This window comes from Spermophilus citellus (assembly GCF_964194105.1).
Source record: "Spermophilus citellus genome assembly, chromosome: 7".
In the NCBI taxonomy this organism is placed as follows: Eukaryota; Metazoa; Chordata; class Mammalia; order Rodentia; family Sciuridae; genus Spermophilus; species Spermophilus citellus.
Genome location: NC_138188.1, coordinates 163,189,903 through 163,214,655, shown reverse-complemented (window position 1 = coordinate 163,214,655; position 24,753 = coordinate 163,189,903). Strand labels below are relative to the sequence as shown.

The window sequence follows — 24,753 nt, the reverse complement described above, 5'->3', positions numbered from 1 at the left end:
TACCCATTAGGCAAGCACTCTAGCACCTCGGTTTTCTTTTTTGTTGAGTTGTAGATTCTTTACACATTCTGAATACCGAGGTCTTAACCAGTTCCTTTTAGTTCTTTGAGGCACGATTTTTAATTTTGGCAAAGCCAAGTTGTTTCTTCCTGTTGCTCTTACTTTTGGTGTCACACTGTGACATCTAAGATGGTGAGAATTCACACCCGTTAGAGTTTTATGGCTTTAGCTCCCTGATCCATCTACTTTTGTAGATGAGAGAATGAGGGAGCTATTATTCTTCTGAAGATGATCCATTTATCTCAGGACATTATTTTTTATATATATATATTTTTGGTACTGGGGATTAAACCCAGGGGCACTTAACCGCTGAGCCACATCCTTTTTTATATTTTATTTAGACTTACTAAGGGCCTTGCTAAGTTGGTGAGGCTGGCTTTGAACTCACGATCCTCCTGCCTCAGCTTCCCAAGCTTGTAGGATTGGCTTTAGCTACATTGGAGCAGTCAGAGTAGAAGTGGATTCCTGCACTTCCATGGAAGGGTGTGCCCCTTCGCATCTGTGCCTCAAACCAGCAGCATAAGCAAGTGTTTGGAAATATGGGCACAGACTCCCCAAGATCCAGCTGGAAGGATTGAGCTGCCTTTGGGAGGAAGAGTTGGGGGCAGAGGGTGGTGTGGTGACCATCTAGAACTCTGGCCTACTGTGTATGACCATCGTTAAAAACAGTTTGCATCAGGCTGGGGCTGAGTGATGGAGCGCTGGCCCAGCATGTACGAGGCACTGGGTTCAGTTCTCAGCACTGCATAGAAATAAGTAAAGGCCCATCAACAGCTAAGAAAGCAGTAGTTTACACAAACCCAGTAAAAGTCTATGGAGAATGGGGTAGAAATGACTTGGTGACATTTTTTTTTTTTTTTGAAAGCTCAGGGATTGAAATTAGGTTCCTGTGAGCCACTGGCCAAATGGAGGACACGGGACAGGCTGGACAGGACCCTGTGGTGGCAGCTCTCTGACCTGGGAGCACACAGTCCTGCACCTCCAGCAGCCTGGCTGTCATGCTGGTATCTGACATCCTTAACAGTTTTGTGGTCCAGCCTCGGCACCGTGGAGATCACTGTCCCCAGAGTCACTCTCAGTACCCTCTGAGCCTGGGAGGACAAGCCTTCCTGGGGCCCTGGAGCATCTTGGGGACAGGCTGCCCCTCTGTCCATGCAGGCAGCAGACCTGGGAAGCCCTCATTCATGCAGTGCCACAGCCTGTGGCAGCCAGCGCACAGTGGGGCTCTCTATAGGCCCCCTGGCTAGGCAGACCATGGTGCAGGTCCTGGGGTCACCTACTGTGTTCCTGGGCTTCTCTCCCACCTCCTGTCTCATCTGCTTCATGAGAGCAAGACCCAGGAAGCGCTGCCATTTCCTGATGACTTGGCTCCCACACCCTGGCACCAGCCATGCCCCTGCCGTCCCTGTCTCAACAGAGGCCTGCAGGCAGGGCAGGCCCCACTGGTCCTGGTGTCCACCTGCTGTGGGGGTTGCAGAGGTCCCTGCCCAGTTTCTGGCTTCCTGAAGGTTGGAGGCTCTTCAGATCTCAGAAAAAAGCAGGCCTCACCCCAAACCAGGGCCTGCTGAGAGGGGAGAAGGGTATAAACCCCTGAGAAGTGCAGTTTCCTTGGACTGAGGGTGGGGCATTCAATTACAACAGAGGGGGTTGCAGATAATGGCCTTGGAAAGGTTTTTGCCTGTGTGAGACAGGACCCTGGCTGCGGAGGCTCTCCACCTGCCCCAGCAGGCTGCGGGGTCTCTGCATGTGAGTTGGCTAGGGCTGCCGCAGCAGCAGCACACACAAACCCAGGGGCTCGGCCAACAGGAATCCCAAGTCCACCACCGGGTGTGTGCAGGGCAGGCTCCTGTGGCTGCCAGGAGACCCTGTCCCGGCTGCAGGTGGCTTGTGGGCCGCCTCCGACATTCCTCCACCTTGGCTTTGGTCTTACCTGGGGACCGCCCTCTGCTCCCACCATGTCCCAGTTACTCCTCTTGGTGAGGATGCTCACTGTCAGGACCCACTCTTGAAGGCCTGTTAACACAAGTCACCCAAGATCCTGTCTCCGAGTCAGTCACATTCTGAGGTCCTCGGGGCTAGTAATCCAACATACAAATTGAGGGGCACAATTCAGCCAGTAGCAACCCCCAGGCCCAACCCAGCATCTGAGTTCCTTCAGCAGTGCCACCCCCAGCATTGGGGCATAGCCCAGAGAAGCTGCAATTCCGGACCCGGTCTGCTCTGGATTTGAATCCTGCCTTGGCCAAGTCAGGGGTTCTTAGGCAAGCTGCCCCAGTTCCCATGTCCACAGGGACAGCAGGAGCCGCCCTGTGACAGTTCCTCAGTTGGCAGTGCCATGCCGTTTGTTTCTGCCTGTTTGCCCCTCCTCGTGGGTCTGAGCGTCTCAGGCTCCATGCACCACGTGGACAGTCATCCTGCGATTGGACTAGAGTTTACCTCTGCAGCGAGCATTCCTATTTGAGGTAGATCGTCTAAAAAGCTACTGGGTGTGAGGTTTCACAGTATCTATTTCTGACAATTTACTATGTTTAGGAAGCCAGAAAATCTCCAACCAACCATTATGAACTAAGTTCTTAAGAAACTGTGCTTTGAGATGTGATAATTGGTAAGAGCAGCAATTTCCGTTTGTGTGAAGCTGTTGCCCCCAACACTGCTCCTCTGAACAAAGGGACCCCTAGGCAGTAAAGAGCGGTGCAGTGGGCAGTCTAGCCGACTCCTTCTGCCAGTTGGGTGAAACATCCTTGGCTCCTATTTGCAGGACCTCTCAGAGCCTTCAGTGTGCAAGAGCATCTTGGCCTGGATACTGTTTGGTTCCTCTGCAAGTGATAGAAGGCCCCGAGGGCAAGGACTTCCTTTGTTAGAGAAGCACATTTCTCTGGTCACAGTCCAGAGGCCTGCAGGACAAGGGCAACAGGCAGCTCCACCACAGCAGAAACCTGACACCTCTCTAACTGGCCATCTCTCCCTCCAACAGCGATCCTACCAGTGATCCAGGGGGGGGCGTTGAGACCAGCTGCAGGGCCTCCACCACACAGGACAGGGTCAAGGACAGGAGCCCCCTTCTCTGTGGACACTTCCTGAAGTCACAGATGTCACTCAGGATCCCACTGGCTGATCCAGATGCCAGCCCCCAGGGTCTCTGTGTGAGTCTGAAGAGGAGAGCCCCCCGGCTCAGTGCAGCTTGCCATGGCTGCCCTCCTCCAGGTGGCCCCAGGGGCAGCTCTGGGTCAGGGACCTGCGGGGCCAGCAGAGCTCAGTTCTGGCTTCCTGCGCTTCCCGGACCCACTTCCTGACTTGGCACAGGTGCCGCCAGCACTCCCACCTGAACTCAGGACATGCCCTCGGCTGCAAGAAGCTGGGAGCCAGCCTAACTCAGGAGCTGGTTCCAAGCTCTGCTGGCAGCCTGCCCACCAGCCCCGGACGTCCTTCCTGATGCAACCCCAAGGGAGGGAGGTGGCTGAGGACTAGTATCCCCAGGGAAGGCCAGGGGTCTCCTCAGGTCCAGCCTGGGGTGACCACACAGCAGGCAGATGTTGCCCTCCCTCTGAGCTGGAGTGGTGGGTAGGCCCTGGTCCCGGTAGGGAGGACTGTCCCTAGGTTGGGAGTGCCTCACCTCTTGGTTCACATCCTGGGGGGAGAGGCACCCTGACCTCAGTCTGGGTGGCACTCATTCCCCTCTCCCCAAAGATGACATGGACAACGTCTCTGTAGGAAGGGACCACACGTAGAGGTGGCACTATTGTGTCCATTGCTGATGGCAGAGCTGGCTTTCACCCCTCCTGGTGACCCCACCACAGGTCAGGTGTCCCCTGACCATCCAGTCTGCCCCAGGGCCTCCCCGAGGGTCCATTATTGCAAAGTGGGCCACAGATGGAGTGTGGACATGCTTCCTCCACATAGTCTGGACAACCATTTTGAGTCCCTTCCCCCATTCTCTGTCACAGTCCAATGCAGCCGGGATTCCAGAAGGTTCTCAGTCTTCTAGGAGCCATGTCTGCTGGAGGGGAACCAGCAGCTGGGGAAACGCTGGAAAGACTCCTGCTCCACAGCTCTCCCAGGCTGCCGACTGCTGCCGCGGCTTGAGGCGCCTTTGCAAAGCTTCACTGCTTGGGAGGCTGCCTGACACCTGTCCTCAAGGACACGCGAGTCCAAAGCGAGCTGCTGCTTATCCACCACATGCACGAGGACCAGGAGGAGGAAGGAGACCCCAGCAGTGAGAGCACCCACACACGCATGCCCTGGGAGGCAGCCCCCAGTGCCGTCCGCAGCCTGGCAACGGAACGCGGGCACAAGCTTGGGAGGAAGTCTGGCAATACCCAGGGCCTTAAAGCACTCCTCCCTCACTCGAGTCATTGAGGCCACTTTGGGGACAGGCCTGGTACTCTGATGAACAGACCACAAGGGCGGGTGGAGCAAAACAGGAAGTGGAGTGGCCTGCTGGCAGGCAAGGCAAAGGGGCATCAGGAAAAAGACGCTGGGAGGACCACAGCAGGATCACTCAGCCCTGGGGAGGAAGGGGATCCTGACATGGAGGACCTCGAGGGTCACAGAGTGAAATGAGCCAGACAGAGGCTGCCAGGTCCCTGGAGTAGCCAAGGCCTGGAGACGAGAAGCAGAAGGTGGGAGCCAGGGCTGGGGAGGGGCTGGAGGGTCAGTGCTTAAGGGGACAGAGCTTCGGCTGGGGAGGGGCTGGAGGGCCAGGGCTTAGGGATAGAGCTTCAGCTGGGGAGCTGAGAATGGTCTGGAGTTGGCTGGAGGTGACAGCCACACAACAGTGTGAATGACTTAACGCTGAACAGTGCACTTAGAAGACGGCTGAGTGCTGCCGGCTACAGTGGCACATGCCAGTAATCCCAGCCACTTGGGAAGCTGAGGCGGTAGGACGGCAAGTTTGAGGCCAGCCTCAGCAACTTAGTAAGACCCTGTCTCAAAAAACAAAACAAAATAACAAAGGACTGGAGATGTAGCTCAGTGGTTAAAAAGAACAAACACCCTGGGTTAGATCCCCAAAATAAGATAAAAGTAAAGGAGGCAAAAGAGGCAAAGGGGGGTGTGTACTGGGGGTGGAGCAGCCCTTTTCCTCAGGCAGGTGAGGGTGAGCTCACCAAGACGACGACCTTGGGGCAGAGACCAGACAGACACAGGGGCTGCCCAGTGCTAGTGGTGTTCCAGGCTGAAGGCACAGCTGTGCAAAGGCCCTAGGCCAGAGTGCGGCCGGAGGGCAAGTGGAAGGAGTCCCAGGGGCCAAGTGAAGAGTACAGAGCGGAGCAGGAACATCAGATCCCAGGGAGGAGGATCTCCGCCTGCAGGGTCTGCTTGCCCTAGTCAGCTGGGAACACTGAAGTGAAGGGAACCGAGAAAGTTCCCACAGGGCGATCCATGTGCCCATCCAGGTGCGGACTCTGATGGGCATGGAGGAATGGAATCGCGCAGTCCACAACCTGTCCACCCACTCACGGCAGCTGATTCCCGATTGGGGAGGGTGGTCACTGCATGTGTCCTCCCCAAACCTCTGCAACTACTTACGTTGCACCACCTGGTTGTAAAACTCTATAATTGACCTTTGGCACCACCCTGAAAAAGAAAATGAAAATTAGAGCTGGGTGGTAGGTCTAGCTACTCAGGAGACTGAGGCAAGAAGATCACTTGTACCCCAGAGTTTGAGACCAATCTGGGCAACATGGTGTGTCGCGTCCCACGACTAAACACTTAGGGCACTCTAGGTGAACTGGGCTGGCACAAAATAATCGCACAGAGACAGAGAAATACCTTTTTCTTTGGGTCCTGTGACAACGGCTGCTCTGACCTTAGGGGTCCGTGGAAAGAGAGAGAGGTGCACGTGCTGAACCCTTTTACTGGAAGAAGCCATTCAAATGAGACAAGAAGTAGGGTTACAAAGGAACAGATAAGTGTCGCTCAGCCCCCCCCCCCCCCCCCCCCCCCCCCCCGTGATGCCTACATCTGACGACATGCCTTGCTGTCCGAGCGGGGACAATGCCCCAAGTCACTACGAAATGTAGTGACTGGTCAGAGCCTTTGCTTAGGGCTGGAAGGCGGGGTCTTTCAGCTCGGCTCCCCACAATGGTGATATTCCATCTAAAAATAAATAAATAGGGCTGGGGCTGGAGCTCAGTGGTAGAGCATTTAACTCTCATGCATGAGAACCTGGGCTCAATCAATGAATGAATAAAATGAAATGAAAATTTCTTAGTACACCACTTTTTAGAAGCACCCCCTTTGCTATTTTGCATGAAAAGACTGGGGCTGATGAACTACGAGGGAATAAGTCCAATGTTTCAAGTCAGGAATCACCTTGCTGTTGTTTTTAACCAAACAGAAAAGCTACACAGGTGTATATTCAAAAGTATACAACTTCTGTCACTTATTTAAATTCTCAATTTGTGGGAGATTAAAGCATTCTATGGATTTCTGCTACAAGCCTCCTGATGCCTATTGAATACAACATAAAACCAATATAAGTAAAGAGACTTTACTTAAATCTGGGCCTGAATAAACCACTCTCTTCCTGTACCCCTGTTAAGTAATAACTAGATGGTTTAGAAAACGTAACAATTGTTCTTGGGGAGGAAGCCTCAGGACCAATCTCTAGTTAAATTTCACTTTATCCACTGTAAGTGTCCTTGTGGCTGGTGACAATCCCTTCCAGAGGCAGGTGCTCATTCAGTTAGGTGCGCCCCTGCAGGAGCATGCTGCTAGCTTGGGACCCAGTCTGGATACCTCCCAACGAGACGCCAGCCCAGTGGGGTCTGGACCAGTTGGCAGGCTCTTGATCAAGAGGGAAGTGACACCCATCTCCTGAACTTCGAGGGTCCTTCAGAATGGTGTCACCAAGTCTTGAAATCCCGAGAAGAAAGGCACACTGGCAGCAACTCTGTGACAGTGCCCAAGAGCAGGGACCAGGACGGTGGGGGTCTGGGAGTGGAGGAGTCAGGCCTGTACCTGGCTCTGGAAGGGCTTACGGGAGGTAGGGTGGGGCTGCACACAGCCCAGCTCTGGTGGAGGTTTGGTCTCAAATGGCATCAAAACTGGAGGCTCTATCTGAACTTCTGGACCCCCAGGCTCCCTGGGAGGTAGCCAAACAGGGCCCTGCAGTGCACAAGCCCATCTGGCATCCCAGGACCTGGCCAGCTCCTACAGAGACCAATACTGCAGGAGGGTGGACAGTGGGTGGAGGGCTAGGTGCTGGCTATTTCCTCAGGATTATTTTAATTAAGTAAAAATCCCTGCAATATGTAAAGAGAAATACATGTCAGTTTTGCTCTGTTTTGTTGCAGTACTAGAGATGGAACCCAAGGATACTTTACCACGGAGCTGCGTCCCCAGCCCACCATTTTATTTCAAGACAAGATGGGGCTAAGTTGCCAAGGCTGGCCTTAAGCTGTGGTCCTCCTGCTTCGGCAGCTGGCGTTGAGGTGTGTGCCACCGCACTGGGCTCAGGTCAGCATCTTCCGCCTTAGTGGGTAGGATGGAGCACTGCTCTACTGAACCCGTAGTTCCTGACCTGAAGGAATAAAAGAGGGATGGCGTGCGGCTGCAGCAGGAAAGGGAGCAACACACTGCCCACCTCCACGCTGGGGAGGAGGGGAGGCCAGCTGGAATCCAGAGGGCCAATGCTGCAGGACCAGAAACTCAGAGGCCCACAGACACCAAGGACAGCCTGTGAGGCACCGGGCACTGCCTGCCTGCCTGCCTTGGTCTGAGGGCTGTGGACCGCACAGGACCCCACAGTCCTGTGGGACCCCACCCCATTACCCAGGCCTCACTCCCTAGCTGGGGACTATCCAGTTCAGATGTCAGGGAGGCCCTGCCTCTCCTCTGAGCCTGGGAGTGGTCCTGGGGTTGACAGGAGCCAGGGAAGGGTGACATCAAACAAGGCAGGGCTTGGCAGGGCCACCGTCGAGCACTGTGTTTGCTTTCTCCAGACCGACTCCTCTACGTTCCGAATGCGCAGTTATGGCACGAGCCAAGCTAAGGTCCGCATCTGTGCTGTTTGTTTAAAAAAGAAGTGAGAGGCCTGCCAAGCGTGGGTCTAGCAAAGTCGGTGGTGCCAGAACACGACAGCCTGCTTGGACACCACGACCTTGAAGACGGGTCAGAGCAGCCCGGCAGGACACACAGGCCACCACCACAAATGGGCCCTTCTTGAAATCAGGCCCCTGGAGACCTGGGGCCTTGGGAACACTGGTCTGTAATCGGCTCCCAAGGTCGTTGATGAGAGCACCAGTCTGCTGGGGTCTTTTGAGAGTTATTCCTCTCAGGACTCCATCTGGCCTCTGTGATTCAGCAGTAATCAGGCTTTTTCTTCCAGAACTGAAGGGCACATCCATCTCTGAACGTCTTACCCCCAGCCACAGCCCCAGGGTCGGCAAGTTCACTCCTGTGTGCCTGGCAGGGGGGCCTGGCCTCTTACCTGGCCTGGGCTCCCTTCCAGCAAGAAGGAAGCCAGCTGGACAGCTGGGGCCCGAGCTTGGGCATCCCTCAGCCCTCAGTCCCACAGTGGCACATGCTCCTTGGTCCTGTCCACGGCCCTGGTCAAGAGCAGGGCCTCACCTGAAGGGCGTGTGGGCTGGAGCTGTGTTTGTGGCCACCGCTGGGAAGGCCACCTCAAGCAGGCACTCACCACACAGCCTTGGGCGTCAGGCAGAGACAGGGAGCACTGCCCTCCTCCTGAGGAAAATGGCCTCTGAACCCAGCTGTGCCCTCCACATTCCTGAGGCTCAGTTCCTGGATATGAGGCACAGAGCCAGGTGCACCCTGGGGTCCAGGCCAAGGCTGCACCCCACTGTAGAGTCATCCTGCAGGGACCCCAGCCTGCACAGCTCTGTGCGTCCTGGAGGAAGCCTGTGCTGGCCCAGCCTCGGCAGCTCCACAGGAGGGTGCTGTCTGTCTCTGCGGCTTTTTGCTCTGCTCAAACCTAATTACCACTGTTGCAGCTCCGCTTCCACCGTAACGCACAAGGTCACCAGAACACCACCTCCCCTTAGCAAGGACAGGCATGGCCAGTCACAGCTGCAAGACCACTGATGGACTAAATCCCAGAGAGGACGAGCTTCTCCTAGGAGGGAGGGGACTCAGCTGCCGCAGGGCAGAACACGGGAGGAAGGGGCAGCACCATGGGCTGGGCAGCAGACAGCCCGGGCACCTCAGATGCCAAGAAATGCTCAACAGTGAGTGGTGGTGGCTGTGGGTGAGGCAGGGAACTCGCGGGGACCCAGGAACACTCAGGGTGCATCGCCCCGGAGGAACAGCACCTGTCAGACCCACAGGTGTCCTGCCCCAGGTACTTCCCAGCTCTAGTGCTGCCCAGATGTCAGGCAAGCTGTGGGAGCAGAGACAGGAGTGGGCATGAGCTTTGCCCCACGGGGACGAAGCCTGCCTATGACTGAGGCCAAAGAGAACCCAGAACTGTGTCACCCTTCTGCTGGGGTGGGGCCAAGAACAGAGATGCCACATGGTGGCACGTGTATGCCCTTCTGGAGCAGGGCAGCAACATGGAAAAATCCCCTGGGGCCCCAGACTGAGCATAGGCCAGTTGCGGCCACAGCTGGAGGACTGGAGGACCTGGTGCTGCAAGTGAGGAAAACAACACCCAGACCTACAGCCAGCAACCAACCGGCAAACAGACCACTCGCAGCCTGCCCAGAGGGGCGTGACCACTGCTGGGCGTGAGGACCATTTACCTTGGTCTCTACACCGTCCTACAAAAAAATATCTAGCCCTCAAGAGGCATGAGGCACGTGACAAAGAAAAGTCAACCCACGACCAAGGAATACAGCCGCCAACAGAACTAGACCCAAGAATAGCTGCCCTGTCACCCAGGTGCCCCAACCCAGAAGCCAAAGGTCATCTGCAGCAGCACCGACTTTGCTTACACTCTATGGGGCATGGTGCCTGACTGCCACATCTGTCACCAAGGGCTGCAGCAGCGCCTCTCTCAGATCTCTGCATGACCACGGCCAAGGGTCAGGACCAGGGCACGCAGCCCCTCCGGCTGTCCCATGCTGCAGTTCTCACCTCGGTGAAGCTCCACCCGTGCGCTGGGCCAGAAGCTGCCTGACAGAGGCCGTGGTGTGCTGTGGTTCCCATGTGGGCGTCCAGGGCGCTGGTGGGGACGGGCACTCTGCACGCTGCCATCCGCTTTCCCTTCAGTGCCGTTTGTTAACAGCCCGCTGTTTTACTACCGATTTCTAATCTTCTGCTTATTGATTTGGAGGAATCCTCCCATAACTAATTGCCAGATTTACATATTAAAAAAGGAAGAAAGAGATCCAAAAAGAACAAATAAAAACAATAAACACCAAAAAAAGGAAGAAAGAGAAAGATGCCTTTTTCGATTCTCACCTGTCAACCCATGGTGTCCTTCAGTGCACAGAACAATCCTTAGATCTCATTTGGCCCCAACTACCAAGGCTTGTCCTGGCACATGTGCATCTGGGGTCTTAAAGAAAGTCTTCCTTGCCCTGGGTAACAGAGGGGATCTCCCATATCATTTCCCACTAGCTCCAGTCACTCCCCAGGGAACCCATGGCACCTGGCTTCTGCCCTATCCCTTTCTCTGAACCTGCTCCACCTAAGCCTAAGTCGCCTCTCTGGCCTCCCAGCACAGTCCCCGTACCAGGTCCTCTTGCGGGCCACTCCTGTCCTTGATTGGCCTCAGGGCACAATCAAGCTGAGCCCTCCTCCAGCTCTACTGACAGGGCAGCCTCCACTAACAGACGAGGCAGCAAAATCTAGGAAGAGGATCAGAGCTTACCTCTGGATCGGACTGCTATACGACAGAAGAAAACGGAGTTAACACAAGCAACCTATTTTAAAGTTCCTCTTCCATTACAATGATTTTTCTATGAGCATTTTCTGAAAGTAGCCATTACTACCCTTAAAATGGTGCTCTCCAAACATGCTGGAAGAATCTCTAACTTATGTTAAAGCCACTGTTGGTTTGTACATGGCAGAATTCTTGGGTCCATTCAAAGAACAAGACAAAGAGTGGTAATGACTGCCCGAGGACAGATTCTGATCACTGTACACCAAGCACTCACCAGGGGACAGCCAGGCCGAGCTTGTCCCTCAGAGCTGGAAGAGGCCTGGCGGGAGGAGCAGTTGGAGCCACTCTGTGGAGGAGGTAGAAACATTAGCTTAGACTCTAGTGGGCAGTTGGCCTTCAGGCCAGCATGTCCCTCTCAGCACGGTGCCGGGGGGCCCGCTCTGTGGATGTGTACGTCATAGTATAAGGTGGCATACTGACCCCAGGTCTTGGTGCAGGCGGGAAAGACCTAACTGTCAGAGGGCGAAGGTGCTTTGTACCAAGGGCTTCCTGGAGTACACAGAAGGGCCGCATGCCAAACCTAATATGTTGTTTATGATGTCTGCGTAATTCAACCAAACGCAAAACACTGAACTTTTAAACCAAATGTATTTCTTATTCTTAGGATTTGCTAGACCATTCCTCATCTCTGTCTACTCAGGCAGAGTCTCATTAATCATCCACATCATTTCAGTGCTACAATAAACCTCAAAAGCCAAACTCTCCTTCTTAATAAGCAAAGCCTGTGCAGCCTGAGGGCGTGGGGCTGGCCTGTGGTCATGCCCCTGCTCTCACCTGGGGAGCTGGAGCAACCCAGCGCCTCCATTTTCTATAAATCCATCAAAACATTTCCTGAAACAACACACTCAGCTCTTGCTTTGATCACTACCAACACCACAATTTGGGATGCACTTTTTAAAATCCCTCAATCTGCTGACATGCTTTAGCTTCTAAGCACAGCAGCTATTGGGAAGTCACAACACTATGGAAAAGAGAGAAGAACCATCAGGTGTCATTATGCACCTGTGAACGTGGCCAGGCGCCGCCTCACTGTGAAGTTTGACAACGTGCGTGACTGAAGGGTACATGCTGCCTCTTGGATAAATCATTTTCTCCTCATTAACATCAAAATAGTGTATGGAAAATGACAACAAAAAACCTATTTGCTTTTCTCCTGGAAAACAATGGTTGGCAGAAGTAAGCAATTTGAGAAAAGATGCCTGCGAATGTAAACAGATCTGGGCCGTCAGAGGCAGCCTGGGTTTCAAGATGTGCAGGCGTCACCACGGACCCTGAACATCACTACACAGCACATAACCATGTGTGAGAAGCAGCTCTTGGTGACATGAACCCTATAAAAATAAAACATCCATAAGGCATGTTTCTATTTTTAATTTTTTGCTTTGATAAATCAATTGCTTCACAAAAATCCTTTTTAAAGACAACAATCCAAGAAAACATATTGTTACAGTATTCACATTTTAAAGATTGTCAGTTTCAAAGACCGAACATAACTAAAAAAGGCAGGTTGCTGAGTTAGTGGTGTCACCGACAGCCAGAGATGTCCTTGGGGACAGCGCACACCTACTGGCACACTGCACTTGTCCATAGGAGGAAGCTCCCTTGCTCCCCCACTCAAGGTTACCCAGAGAACGCCCTGCGGCCTTGGCCATAACGGCCACTCCGCGTGCTGGACAGGTGTTCATACTGATTTGACCATCTGGGATTTAAAAATGGAGCGCTGAGCCCGCCAGATGGAGCTTGCTGTACAGCAGCCAGTCCAGCTTCTGCTCAGCAGCGACAGCAGGATCGGCAGGCTCACTGCGTGTCTCGGGCACATTCCAAAGGCTCCACCACAGTGAGGAATTTAACAAGAACCAAGTTGGGATCCAGTCTGACCATTTAAAATGAAAGCTCGAGTGGATGCACTTTCAGATACTCTCCACCAACCAAGGGCTAGGAAACCAGTGTTTCTAAGGTGCAAACTGATAACACATAAATCTGGGTGGTGATTTTAGGAACCAGAACAGCTTGCCAGATGGAAGTTACTCAAAACAACCTCAGTTCTTATGAAAAGGGTGAAGGAAACCCAGGTTACAACCTTAAGTGCCCTCTTTCTAATCCTCTGAACTTAGCAAGTGAAGCTTAGGGGTGAAGGAAACCAATTTCAGCTGGACAGAATGTATACGGTGTCCTTCAGCGGGATATTCAGCCCTCAGCGGGAGCAGCCCGACATGAGGCCTCCGCGCAGACATGGCTCACCCCACCTCTCAGACTCAACCCACCACGTGTGGGACCATGATTTCTGTGGGGAAGAAACAGTGCCCTCTGCAGGCGTCCACATGCTGTGAATATGTTCCCTGCTCTGCCGAAGAGCGGGGCAGCTGAGGGCCTCAGGGAGTCAGGGCAGGAGGAAGGAAGAAGGGCTGGTGGTTCCCACAGGTCCAAGTTGTACCAAGTCCAACAACGTTGGCACTTAAGGAAAGTTAAAATAATCTCTTAAGTGTGTGCAGACCTGACTTAAAACACTATAAAAAGAAAATAAAGAATTCCATGGCAGCTTTAAAATGTTATTCTCCCCAAAAGAGTTAATAAGCAAGTTTTCCTTTTAGTTGAAGCTCTTAAAAAAGTTTTAAAGAAACCTCTGTGCTTCTTGCTGACGTAGGTTGTCCAGGACATACTCCCCCATGGCTGACTCTAACACAACTGGGTGGCGGAGTCAGGGTGGTCAGTTCTAGGAAAATCTGCATTAGCTAAAAGTGTCCTCAGTGTAGTCTTGGTCCTTAACCAATCACATTGCTGGATCTCAAGAACTGGAGGCGGTGCCAGCTGCAGCTGCCCTGGTCAGCAGATGCGCTCTGGGCACCCATCTAGGATGACAAGAAGACACTACATGAAGCAGGTGGCTGGTTCTCTCTGAGGAAAAGTCTCCATTTCTAAGTCAAACCAAATCATGCCAAAGAACAAAAGCCACCAACTCTTAATTTCTCATCACCAGGAAATGGAAGTCCCCGAATCATCCCACACCCATGTGATCAGGTGAGGTGGGAGGGCTCTGGGAACTCTGAAGCAACACACAACGACAGGATGCCAACAACAGGGACCAAGGCCCACAGGTGAGCCACGGGGTGCGCTGTCCCGACCTGTCACAATTCAGGTCACTGCGTGGCTTTGCGGATGTTGCCAATTGCATAAGGCGGCCTGGATGTTTCCTATGCACCCCAGCTCTGAGCCGTGGGGTCGAGCACTTTTTACACTAGTTTACATTACACGTTCTATGCATAACATATTTTGACTAAAAAAGTTCTAAAACAATACAGTTAACACAGCAAAGGAACCATGTAACTGAAGTCAGATTCAAATCAGACTGGAGTACGTGGGTGAGAGCTTTCAACTGATCAGGGCTACACTCCACCTCACTTACCTGAAGTCCTACTTAGCACACACCTTTAGACACTTGTGTAGGTCAAGTGTAAGACGCAATCTGAGCATGACATATCAGCACAAATCTGGAGATATCAAAATCCCATTAGAGCTGTTTCTTTTCAGCAGTAAACGTAAACCCCCTGGGGAGCAGGAGACCGTGCAACGGTAGCTAGCTGTGGGCAGGTCATTCAATTTGGGCAATTCAGAACATTCGAAATCGAAATATAATCACATATTGTTCCTTCTCTAGAAATTTTATCCTCAATATAGTCATAATCCAATTCATAACGAATTTATAAAAATAGCTTTTTATCCAATAATTCCAGCAAGGTAAAAATAGGAGTTTCTTTTTATATATAGCAAATGAAACAGGCTCGCTGACCATGAGAGAACTTAAACTTGCTGAAATTGCCATCCACTCACTCTGAAACCACACATAGTCGGCTGAGTGTTCTTGCTCCGCACAAGGCAGTCTCAGGCAGAGCTTCTCTCAGGTCCGTGGGCTGCACAAACGGAGCAGCCCCAAGACCTGCTAGTAACCACAGAACGGAATTACAACTGAAGAATTCTTTTAGAAAATGGCAGCACTACTCCTTAATCTAATCAGAAACTTGGGGCAGGGGGTCATTCATCACATTTCTAGCGTTAAATCTTTAAAGAATTTCTTTAAAAACCCACACACACATCTGAAAGAAGTGCTGCACCGGCAAAGACGCTCTTTAAGCTTACTATGAAATACAAAAGTGCACTCTTCTATATCTACATATAAAACATATTAGAAATAAAACTGTGTAAAATGTTTGCTGTGCAAACTATAAAAAGTCAGGTGTGCCGGCTCCCAAGCTGGTGCGCCTGCTCCTACTGCAGGGAGTCGCTGTTCTCCAGCACCAGCCCGCCGATGTGGGTGGGCGCCAGGGCACCCCCGTCGTCCTCTGTGCTGTCCACAGACTCGTCCTCACTCTGCCCGGCCATCATGACCTGTTGCACGGCCAGGGTGGCCCCATCTGAGGACAGGGACTGGAGGCTGTCCACGTTCATGTTCACAGGGGTGGTGATGGTCACAACGGCACCTGGGGCAGAGCACAGTGTGTCACTGTTCCAGCCCACACTCGGGGAGAAGCACTTTATGAATTAGTTGGGCGCTGCTAGCTTTATGACCTAAAGTCAAGACACCTACGTATATTTAGGAAAAGTTCCACAGGAATTTAGAAACCTGGGGAGGAACACCCTTTTTTTTTGGTACTAGGGATTAAACCTGGGGATGCCTAACCACATCCCCAGCCCTTTTTATTTTGAGACAAAGTCTTGCTGAATTGCTTAGGGCCTCGCTAAGTTGCTGAGGCTGGCCTCAAACTGGTGGTCTTCCTGCCTTAGCCTCCCAAGTCCCAGATATGCATGAATAGGACCCAAATGACACACACTTAGCAGTGGGACCTGAGCTGTGGGTAACCATGACACAGTGAACCTGCAAGTACTAATGCCCAGCTGCTAGTAAGATGTTGATCTGAAGATGGTCTCGGTGGGGGCTCAGGACAATTGGGAGCAGATTTCCACAGCAAAAATGTATTGAAGGAGAGCAACAGGAGCCAGAAATGAGGAGAAAGGTACACGAGGAGACGACAGACAGGAGGCAAGTGGGAAGAGCAGAGCAGCCAAAGGGTGACTGGGAAGGGAGGAGGGACCTTGGGACAAGCACATCCTCGCCAAGCAGCCAACACAGCAGAGGGAACCGGGGCGCCTGGCCCCCAAAGCCATGGCACAGGGCTGCGAGTAGTCACGACTCAGTGATCTGCGAGCACCCAGGATGTACTGGTAACGACACAAGGAAGACAAGATGGGCTACGCCATGTCTGGGCAACACTGTAGGATGTGTCTGTTCCTGCCTGTCTAGGCACTGGAGGGCACGGGACGGGCGTGGCCAGCCTGGAGACCAGACACCAGGGTGGAAGAGGTTTCTCCTCACTGGATATTCTTGATTTAAATGCCTTTCCCAGTAGACAGATGCTGCCTTTTCTGAGGGGGGGAGGGGGAGAAAAATAATAATCGCTGAGGTGTGGCTGAGTCACCCCAAAGGCCCATGTGCTCAATGGTCCCCAGGGGACACTACTGGAAGGTGGCAGAACATTTGACAGGTGGGGCCTTGTGGGAGGTCCTGACGTCATGGGGGCATGCCTTAAAAGGACTGTGGGACCCAGGCCTCTTCTTCTTCTTCCTTTCTCTCCAATTCCTGGGTCATGCTGTCAGTGGTTGGCTCTATTACATGCTCTTGCTATGATGTGCCACCACTGCCAGAGGCTATACTAACAGGGCCACCTGATGTAGAACCATGAACCCAGGTCAACTTTTTGTCTTTGTAAGTTAACTGCCTTCGGTATTTCATTATGGTGATGGAAAGCTAACTAGTCCAAGAATACCTTTCAAACTAATTACTGGGCTGAAGGCGGAAAAAACAACAACCTGCAAATAGAAAATTCTTCAAGTGTGCACATAAGACTCCTAAACATGAAAACCTAAATGAGGAAGCCAAAGCTTTATCTGGGAGAACTTAGCTTTACATGTTAGTGAATCCCAACCTCAGGACTAGCACACCACCACCAGAAACCCCTCGAGCACTCAGCAGAGAACTGGTCAGAAGAATCACCTGAGGGATTACTGGAAAAGAGTCTCCGGGGCTCAGAGCCCGGCCTGGAAAACCACCCACAGGCCCTGGGTGGAGACTCCGGAAGCTCAGCCCTACACCGAGAACTCCTGTGGACACCATAGAAATCGTGAACGCCAGACCCAGAAGGATCAAACTGTCCCCAAGTAGTCTAGCTGGAGTCCAGAACAACGCTCAGGAAGACTCACAGGGATAAAGACCAAGGCATGATGTCTGACCCAGAGAGATGAGCAGGAGGCAGACAGGCAGAAAACCTCCCCAGAACCGACAGACGTGGAGTAGACCAGGCACTGACACGCACCACAACTGCGTGCTGTGTTCAAAAGTGAGTAGACACATAAACCACACAAAGCTCAAGCAGAACTTGTGGAAAGATCAAAAGTACAGTGTCTAAGATCATCACCATCATCATCATCTTAATAACCCAACTGTATGGGATTCAGGTCAGATGAAGCACTGGAGAAGAAAGATTAGTGAAGTAAAAGGAGAGCAGTAAAAACTGTACAAAATAAAATAAAGAAACTGAAGAGAGTATCAATTTAAACTACCTAATACATGGGCAATTGATGTTCTTATACTTCAAGGAAAAAAAATGGAGCTGAGGGTGGTAGTGCACACCTGTAGTCCCAGCAATCTGAGAGGCTGAGGCAGGAGGATCTCAGGTTCAAAGTGAGCAACTAAAGAAGACCCTCACCAACTTAATGGGTCTTTGACTCAAAAGAAAAAAAAAAAAAAAAGAAGCGGGGATGCTGAAGATGTGGCTCAGGGGTAGAGCACCCAGGGTTCAATCCCCAATACTGAAAAAAAAAAAAAAAAAAAAAAAAACAGTGATGATGATAATAATAATAATAAATGCACCCTGAACTTGAAGAGCTCATGTAACCAGAAAGATATTATGACACATGAGCATGGTGGCCCGTGACAGGGAGAGGAGGATGGAGGTCCAAGGGAATAAACAGAAGCAAGAGGTGGGCACATGGCCTAAAAGGTAAGATGGCTGGTGAGGAGAACAAGATCAACTCCACCATCTGCACTGAAGTTGAGAAGAAAGCAAAGATGGACGCACAGGACAGGACACCTTGTCGACGACTGTGTCTTTGAGACACAACGGTTTCAAATGTGTAAGTTGAATGTCCCAAAGTGCCCTTCGGGAGCCTCTCCCTCTGCACTCTCACTCTACCCTTGGCGCTGCCCACCTTCTGACATGCTGAGCTCGCTCGGCGCTGGCTGTGCCACTCCCGACGCGATGGAGTCGGGCCAGAACCTTTGGACTGGCCTGTTCTGAGCAGTTTTTTTCTTTGTTTTGGGGGTCTCTGAACAACTGGAATCCAACATTGGCTGGAGAATTCGTCTTCTGGCATTGATGAACCTGTGTGTAGACAAAATGAAACTCAGGCCAAAGTGACCTTTGTAAAGACCTGTGCAGAACCAACAAGTACTTTTGGGGAGTGGGGAGTACTGGGATTGAACCCGGGTTGCTTTACCACTCAGCTACATCCCCAGCCCTTTTTATATTTTTATTTTGAGGCAGAATCTAAGTTGCTTAGGGCCTCACTATGTTGCACAGACTGGCCTTGAATCTGTGATCCTCTTGCCTCAGCCTCCCAAGTCACTGGGATTACAGGTGTGGCCTCTGCACCTGACAACAAACACAGCTTTATGAACCATGCCAAAAAGACTGACTCCTAATCTCCCACTAGAATAAACATGTCAGAGGAATGACAAGCATATTGATTATTTAAATCTCCAGAAAAAAAAAAACCTGCTGGTTTAAAAATTACTATTTGAGGACCATTTAAATAAGAAGGCCACTTTTTTGTTTTTTTGCTTAGTGTCTGTGAATCCGATATAATTGACATTATTTTCTCTAAGGAGAAAGACTGCTGCAGTAGGGACCTGACATCTCCTTACGCTGGAGGCTACCAGACAGCCTGATCTGCCTGCCCTTCCCAGCATGGTGCCTCTGGCAGCCGTCAGTCAAGCCTCCAGGGAAGTGTCCTGGTCCACAAAACAGAAGCCTGAGGTCAGACCTTCATCTTCTCGAAAAGACCCGTTCTAAATGACTCTAAATGACGAGCCCCTCTTCATCAACTACCCTGAACCCCAGCTGACAGGATACCTATGCAGGCAGGGTAGGGGGGGCGATCCCTGATGGACTCTGGCTGCTCTGTAAGACTCAGACCTCACAGCCGAGCTGGACTCCCACTGAGACTTCAGCAAAAACTACAAGGTGGCAAGGCAGTGGACCCGGCCTCAAGCCAAGTACAACTGAGAAAGGCTGCTGCTTCCCACTGCATCCTCAATGCACCAAGCTATGTCTTTAAATCTGAGAAGGGGAGGGCAAGAAGGAGCTGGCCCCAAACCACTCCTCCTCCTGGGCGGCTGCTGGCGCAGGAGGACAGATGACCCCCTTCCTGAACCCCTCCTGGGGCTGCTCCCAGTGCTCACAGAGCTGCTTGGCTGCAGAGCCAGCTGCAATGGAAAGAAAACCACTGACGCCCAATTAAAGGGAACCTATTCAGGTTCGCACACTATTTCTTTTGTCCCCACTTTTTTTTATTGGTGCATTATAATTGAACGTAATGATGGGATTTGTTGTTACGCATTCATACATGCACACAGTTACAATGTGGCCAATGTCACTCCCCAGCACTTCAGGTTCACAGTGTAGAAACGCTAGAGTAAATGAGCTTCCGTTTCAGTGGGCTGAGGGACAGGCAGTTAACCCCTTGCTAGATCCACACATGCCACCTCTATGAGCTAGACCTGGTGGACGAGGGGCAGCCATTCGCAGGTGTCACAGAAACTAAAGCACTGCTTTCGACCCAGCTTCCCTCTTTAGATGCCCTCATCCGTAAAACACCAGGGCCAGAAGAGCATCAGCTCCAAGGCTGCTCCACTTGAGGCTTTAAGATGAGGACCACTCAAAACGATCTGAGGACATGCTCTCACCAGGATTGGACTGCACTCGGGGAAATGGCTGGTCCCTGCATCGCCAGCACTTGAGGGTGGCACCTGGCTAAGGGTGCCACTTGGTCCTAGAACCCTGCCTCAGCAGGAAGGCCCCCAGTTGCTTCTCAGCCCTCCTTTCTGTCTCCCTATTCATACTGATACTAGCAGAGGCCCACGATAATAATGGCCACGTTCCAGCCATTCAAAATGTAAGCTTTGTAAATAAAAGGAAAGGAAAGCCCCAGAAACTAAAAATAGCTACAAATATTAAAGGATTTTAGAAATTTTAGAATTTAAAAAAGTCATGTTACTAATTTTAAAAACTAAAAGCTAATATAAGGCCTTCTAAATAGGACAGTCCTGGAACTCAACAGTAGCATGTTGGGGGACATGAGAAAGTCACAAATGGGTGAAAAAGCAGGGAGCACACAGCAGGGAACACCCTAGGGCAGGCCCAGTGCCTCTGGCATCGTTCGCCCACCATCACCCGCGATAAGACTCAACGGGACACTCCAGCACGCCTGCGTGGACATAACTAAGACAGGCTTGGTGAGTGACAGGCGTCTTAGCAACAACACACTTGAAACCTTTACACAGTTTTGTTAGCACTCTGTTTAAGAGCCTTCATAGGAAATGACTCAAGCAGTATGTTCTACATTACTATTCAAATAAAAAACAACAGCACAAAAGCAAGAAAACAGAAATATTTAACGCAACACCAACGCATTCCTCTACATCTATGATTGTATAAACAGGAAAATTTAATTGTTTATATTGGAACTTAGACAAGTCTACATTTCAGCATAAAGTAAATAGTAAATAGTAGTGTTTGCTACTTTTTAAAAAGTAGCACTTGTGCTACAATAGGATTAAATGTAGGAAGCTGACCTTGCTTCCTACAGCTGAACAATAAAAATGAGACCACTCACTAGACCCTGAGTGGCGCGACACTCCTGTGCAAGCCCTGGAGGTATGAGTGGCAGCTCTTGTGGAGGGAAACGTGGCCAGGACCCCACTGCCTACCACAACTGTGACCCCAGGATCAGAAGGGACGTTTCTTTCATAAACACAGATCCCACCCTGCACTGGGTGTGACTCTGGGGACAGCTCTAGGCTCTGCTGTGCAGTAGAACAGCTGCAGAAACAGACAGCAGAGGGACTGTGTCCTTAAGCTGCAGGTGGAAAGTGACAGCAGTTTCCAAAAGGAGAACAGAGGGTCCCCCAGGGTTAGCACACCTCACTGTCACCACTCTTGCCATTGAAGTCATCCACTAAAACATCCCAGTTTTGAAGGAACGTAGGGCTGGGCAGCAACACCACAGAGAAACCCTCTAATGAGGAGAGTGGGATGTACTCACAGTGAGAAGTGACAATCACAAGCAGGGTTGAAATCTGGGCTGGCTTATTCCCAGGTACCAGCCACTGATTGCAGCACTGCTGGCAGACTGCTGCCTGCTAAGAGTTTCCATTTACCAGTGCCGGCCGTTCCAAGGCCCTCTGGTGGTAAAGGCAATTTCAGAAAGTGGTGCGTCTTACCAGTTGTTGACTTGGAGTAGTGTCAAGTTTGTCTGAGCGGCAATCTGCTTCTTCTCATCTTCTGTTGGGTAAGGATGCTAAAAATAAAGAGGATTGCCATGGACTTTGATTTTTGAAAAGGAAACCAAGATTATCTAGGCAAAATACAAGCATGCAAGTAAGTATTTTAAAAAAATGGTCGGGCTGGGGATGTGGCTCAAGTGGTAATGCGCTCGCCTGGCATGCGCGGGGCGCTGGGTTCAATCCTCAGCACCACATAAAAATAAAGATGTTGGTGCCCACCGAAAACTAAAAAAAATAAATATTAAAAAAAATTCTCTCTTAAAAAAAAATGGTGTTGACAATGCTTTTAACCAAAACCTAACTTACAAATAACTTTTTTGGAAATAACCCAGGACAGAATGAATCATTTCTCCTTGCTGCCCAAGAACATCCAGGGCTGCAGACGCTGGTCAGTGCCCAGAGATATGGCCAGCCACATGCCCTCAGGTGCTCAGGGGAGAACGAGGCAGCAGGAGCAGCAGCCCTGCTGTGAGGTGTACTGTGCCACCCAGGTGGGCACACGACGCCACCACAGACCTGCAGGGAGCCCACTGTGGCTCTGTTTATGAACAGTAAGCCACATCCACTACAAGAGGTGAGTGGGCAGTAGGGCCCATGAGACCCCTGCCACAGCACACACACACACTTCTATGGCCCTGCACGTCCCCTGCCACTCCTGGAGGCCCCACGGCACCCTCTGAGACAAACACTGTCACACCTCAGCTGTGGATGGGTGGAAGCAGGCTGCTCCAGGGCCTGTCACATGGCAGGTGACAGGAGAATGAACTGGGGATGTGCTGTCATCTAAGGCTCTCTCAGGATCCAGTCCTGCTGGACTGACCTGGCACCACAGTCTGTATGTTGACAAAGGCCGTGTGTCACAGGCTGGTGCTACTGGGAACTGGTGCAACCTTCAGGACATGGGGCCTCCTGGCAGGTCTTTGGACCTCTGGGAGAGAACCTCAAGGTTATGGGGCTTGTGGGGCCTCGGCCCCCTGCCCTTTTTCTTTGCTTCCTAGCCCTGAGGTGAGCACTTGCTATGCCAGTCATTCTTTGTCTACTACCCAACACTCCTGCCAGAGGCCCAGAGCTGTTGGTCTGCTCAGTCATGCCTCAGAACCTCTGCATCTGTGAGCCAGAATAAACCTTTTCTTCTTTGTAAGGTGATTATCTCAGGTATACTTTTATAGTGAGGGAAAGCTGACTAACACACCTATGCTGTCCACGAAGAACCAAATCTGGGGCTGTGGCTGAGAGGGTCCACTGCAGGCAGCATCCCTCTCTTAGGTATGATAGAAACACTCCACTTACTAGACAAAACAAAACAGAGTTAAACCCGAGCAAATATCAGAACTCCCAGAAGTACCAAAGGAGAAAAATCTCTCCTTTGGTACTTCTCGCCAATAGGTGTCTGTGCATGGAGACCAAGAAGACTTTCTTATAAAACTGCACGCAAAGATCCCTTATCTTGGACCACTGAGTCCCCAGGCGTGAATGGCACTCACAGTAGGAGACGGGTATTTGTTGTGGTTTGACTTTAAACACTTGATGAAATCTGCAAAAGTCCCTGCACACCGAGGTAGGAATGAATCCACATCAGACTCACTCGGCAGCCAGCTTATTTCTGGAAACTGATCAGTAGGATAATTCAAGCTGATTCAACAGATGAGTTCAAGGCTCTGAGTTCAAGGTTGTGGAGACAAACATTCTTTTTGTTTTTTAAAAAGCTCATGACACAGAAATGAGGCAGAAAACATGAGCACACAGCCATAAACAAAGGGCACCCACTGCTGCTCAAGGGAGGAGGCGTCCCATAGAAACAGGGGCAAGGGACAGGAAAGGCAGTGCAAGCCAAAACATCACCCTAATGGCACCCAGGAGCAGGGCAAGTGCTGGGGAAAGAAGGTGCCAACCCCTACTTCTGCCGAGCTGTGGCTGCTGTCGCAAGCCCGCACCCTGGCTGTGGGGACCCCAGGGCGCGCTTCCTCACTTGCTGCTGTTCCCCGTGTGTCCACCGCCTCTGGCCCTCCTCCCTGTGTGTGCTGGCCATATGCACCCCTCACAGGACAGGGGCCCTCATGCACTCTCCTCAGAGAGCCGAGCCTGATCACTCCTGCCCCTGGCACTCGACCAGGGAGTCACTCTGGCTGCTCCCTGGGTAGGTGACTGGCCACAACCCATTATGTTGCCAGCTGGACAGGGGTGTCACCGTGCTTCCTGAGATGTCCTGGGGACTCGGAGGCAATGAGTGCACACGTAACACTGGACAAGCTGTGCTCCCTGCTGGGTCAGACTCACATCCAGGTACACCAGCCCATGTGCTGCTGCCTTGTCAGTAGACTCTTCTCCTCAACCTTGTCTGCCTTCCTTCCACATCCAACATAAAAGCACTGCCCCAGAGGTTTGGCCTACTGGCATCTCTTCTCGCCCCACTTCTCCACCCATTCACCTCCGTCCCTCTCGTGGGTTGAGTTCTACATCACATACATAACCAGCCCAAGTGTGCTCGATTTCCTGTCCACCAATGAGATCCTTACTGTATTTTAAGTTTCTTGGAGCCATTTGTTTGGGAAGCCCCTGTCCTATGCTCGACCCATTATGACACTCAACAGAACACTAATACTTAGGATCAGGCCTTCGAGACACATACATGAATTTTTCCACGACACACAGCCAGGAGGAAGGATTTCAGAGAGCTGCCCACAGCGCCAGCCCACTGATCTTACCCCTATGTGCTGAAAGAGCCAGGACCGCATCACGCTGGTGGCATGCTTTGGCAGGACACCTCTCTTGCTCTTGGATGAGCTATCATCTTGGTGCAGGATGCTGAGGTCTTGGTTCAACTGTAACTGAAGCTTTTGCACAATTGAAAGCTGATGTTAGAGACACCAAGCAATGACACACGCAAGCAGGCTACGCTACGACTTCAGCTGGAGCGACAGCTGAGGTCTTCCAGGTTGTGTGATGGGGCGCACTAACAGGATTCACGCTGGGAGTGTGTGGTGTGGTGCAGCAGTCTCCCTCCCTGGCATCTCCCAAGGGGTGAGTGAAGACTTTCTGTGTACTAGTGAGCTGACTGCAGCCCCCGGGGGACTTCAGGATGGGGGAGGGCATGGGAAAGACCAAGGCAGGATCCCAGGGACTTTCAGCCTCAACCACTGGGGAGGGGCTGGGCAGAAGGTCAAGCTGATGGCCAGTGGCCAATGATTCAACCGCTATGCCTATGTCATGAGGCCTGCGTGAAACCCCAAAG

The 24,753-nt window shown here is 51.6% G+C and overlaps 1 protein-coding gene across 5 annotated transcripts in view; it reads right to left on the bottom strand.

The window, feature by feature from the left end:
• Nucleotides 1-13,224: 13,224 nt before the first annotated feature.
• Nucleotides 13,225-24,753, bottom strand: part of PKNOX1 (PBX/knotted 1 homeobox 1) — a 55,917-nt gene continuing 44,388 nt past the window's right edge. For 4 of the 5 annotated variants that reach the window (XM_081302207.1, XM_081302206.1, XM_081302208.1 and 1 more), the window contains 4 exons: nucleotides 24,227-24,355; nucleotides 21,459-21,535; nucleotides 18,167-18,339; nucleotides 13,225-15,381 (listed from right to left, as the gene is read on the bottom strand). In XM_081302207.1, the coding sequence (XP_081158333.1) occupies nucleotides 15,170-15,381; nucleotides 18,167-18,339; nucleotides 21,459-21,535; nucleotides 24,227-24,355 (591 nt within the window). In that variant the 3' untranslated portion in view covers nucleotides 13,225-15,169. The remainder of the gene's footprint in view (nucleotides 15,382-18,166; nucleotides 18,340-21,458; nucleotides 21,536-24,226; nucleotides 24,356-24,753) is intronic. The other variant, XM_081302210.1, reaches the window with a different exon arrangement.